General features: G+C 39.2%; 1 protein-coding gene across 1 annotated transcript; it reads left to right on the top strand.

Annotated features, from left to right (window-relative positions):
• The first annotated feature begins 311 nt into the window (after positions 1–311).
• Positions 312–668, top strand: LOC140167028 (parvalbumin alpha-like). The gene has a single exon (XM_072190508.1). It carries the CDS (start codon positions 312–314, stop codon positions 666–668), a length of 357 nt encoding a protein of 118 aa, XP_072046609.1.
• The last annotated feature ends 445 nt before the right edge of the window (positions 669–1,113 follow it).

Here is a 1,113-nt window from a genome sequence, read left to right on the forward strand (position 1 = left end):
GAAAATACACAATTTTAAGTAACTCATTTATTTTGTAGTTATAAATCACGGTACTATTATTCTCCATACTACATGTATACATTCACAAGATAATGTTGATAATATACAAACAATTTCGTAACAAGTAAAAATGTATCGAAAACAATTATTTGAAATCAAAGGGGTTAAGCTATTTGAAATGTTCAGAATGTTCCTGGCAAGACAAAGCTTCCATGCCCCCTGGAAATCAAATGGTGCTTCCCTTACAAACAATGATATTTATCTGGTTCAATCATATCAAAATGAATGTGGTTTTAACCAACAGATTAATAATGGCCGCTGCAGAACGAGGACCCAGTCCATCGTCTATCCGCCAATTGTTTGAAGCCTGTGATGTTAATGGCAATGGCTTCATTGAACCACACGAACTTGCTCAAGTGTGCGAAGACTTAGAAGATGATGAGGTTGAAGGACTCTTTGTCGCACTGGACCAGGATGGAGACGGGCGAATTAGCCTGGTGGATTTCACGACTGGGTTTGAGAGTGTCAGTCAGACACTGCTGTCTTTAGGGAAGCGAAGGTCCCGGATGATACCGTCTATGTTGAGTGCGGATCCAGGAACAGCATTCGCTGACTTTGTCGCTAGGATTGGAAGGAGTGATTGGGCGCTTTTCAGATCATCATGGTAGGTATCGTATACATAAATGTTTTATTGCAAAGTGATATGGATAAACTGTTAAATTGTGACTGGTGGTGATCTTTGTTGAATGTTACATCCCAGTGAGCACATGAGTTATAAACTTTGAATTGACGTTGAATCGACGTACGGTTAACGGTTGAAACGGTTTTGAAAGTTTGCGTTAACATCAAATTAACGTTGTATCGACGTCGATGTACATATCAAAAATCGCATTTTCACAATTTTCGACCCGATATCAACAACCCAGCCAATTTTAGCTACAGAATCAGTTTATGGAGAAAAATTTACTTTTGGAGATGAGGTTAATTTTGCCAGATACCCACATACAGGTGTCAACATGGGATTGGTGTGATTGTATGGACCATCCCCCGTATCAAAATATGGGGGGGTTATCCCACATCATGCTGTATCAATTCTCTTGTTTTTAAAGTTTG

Source organism: Amphiura filiformis, chromosome 12, assembly GCF_039555335.1.
Source record: "Amphiura filiformis chromosome 12, Afil_fr2py, whole genome shotgun sequence".
NCBI classification, from domain to species: Eukaryota; Metazoa; Echinodermata; class Ophiuroidea; order Amphilepidida; family Amphiuridae; genus Amphiura; species Amphiura filiformis.

What these genes read in the sequence shown, in the direction of transcription:
- LOC140167028 (XM_072190508.1), top strand. Translation starts at nt 312, where the DNA reads ATGGCCGCTGCAGAACGAGGACCCAGTCCATCGTCTATCCGCCAATTG.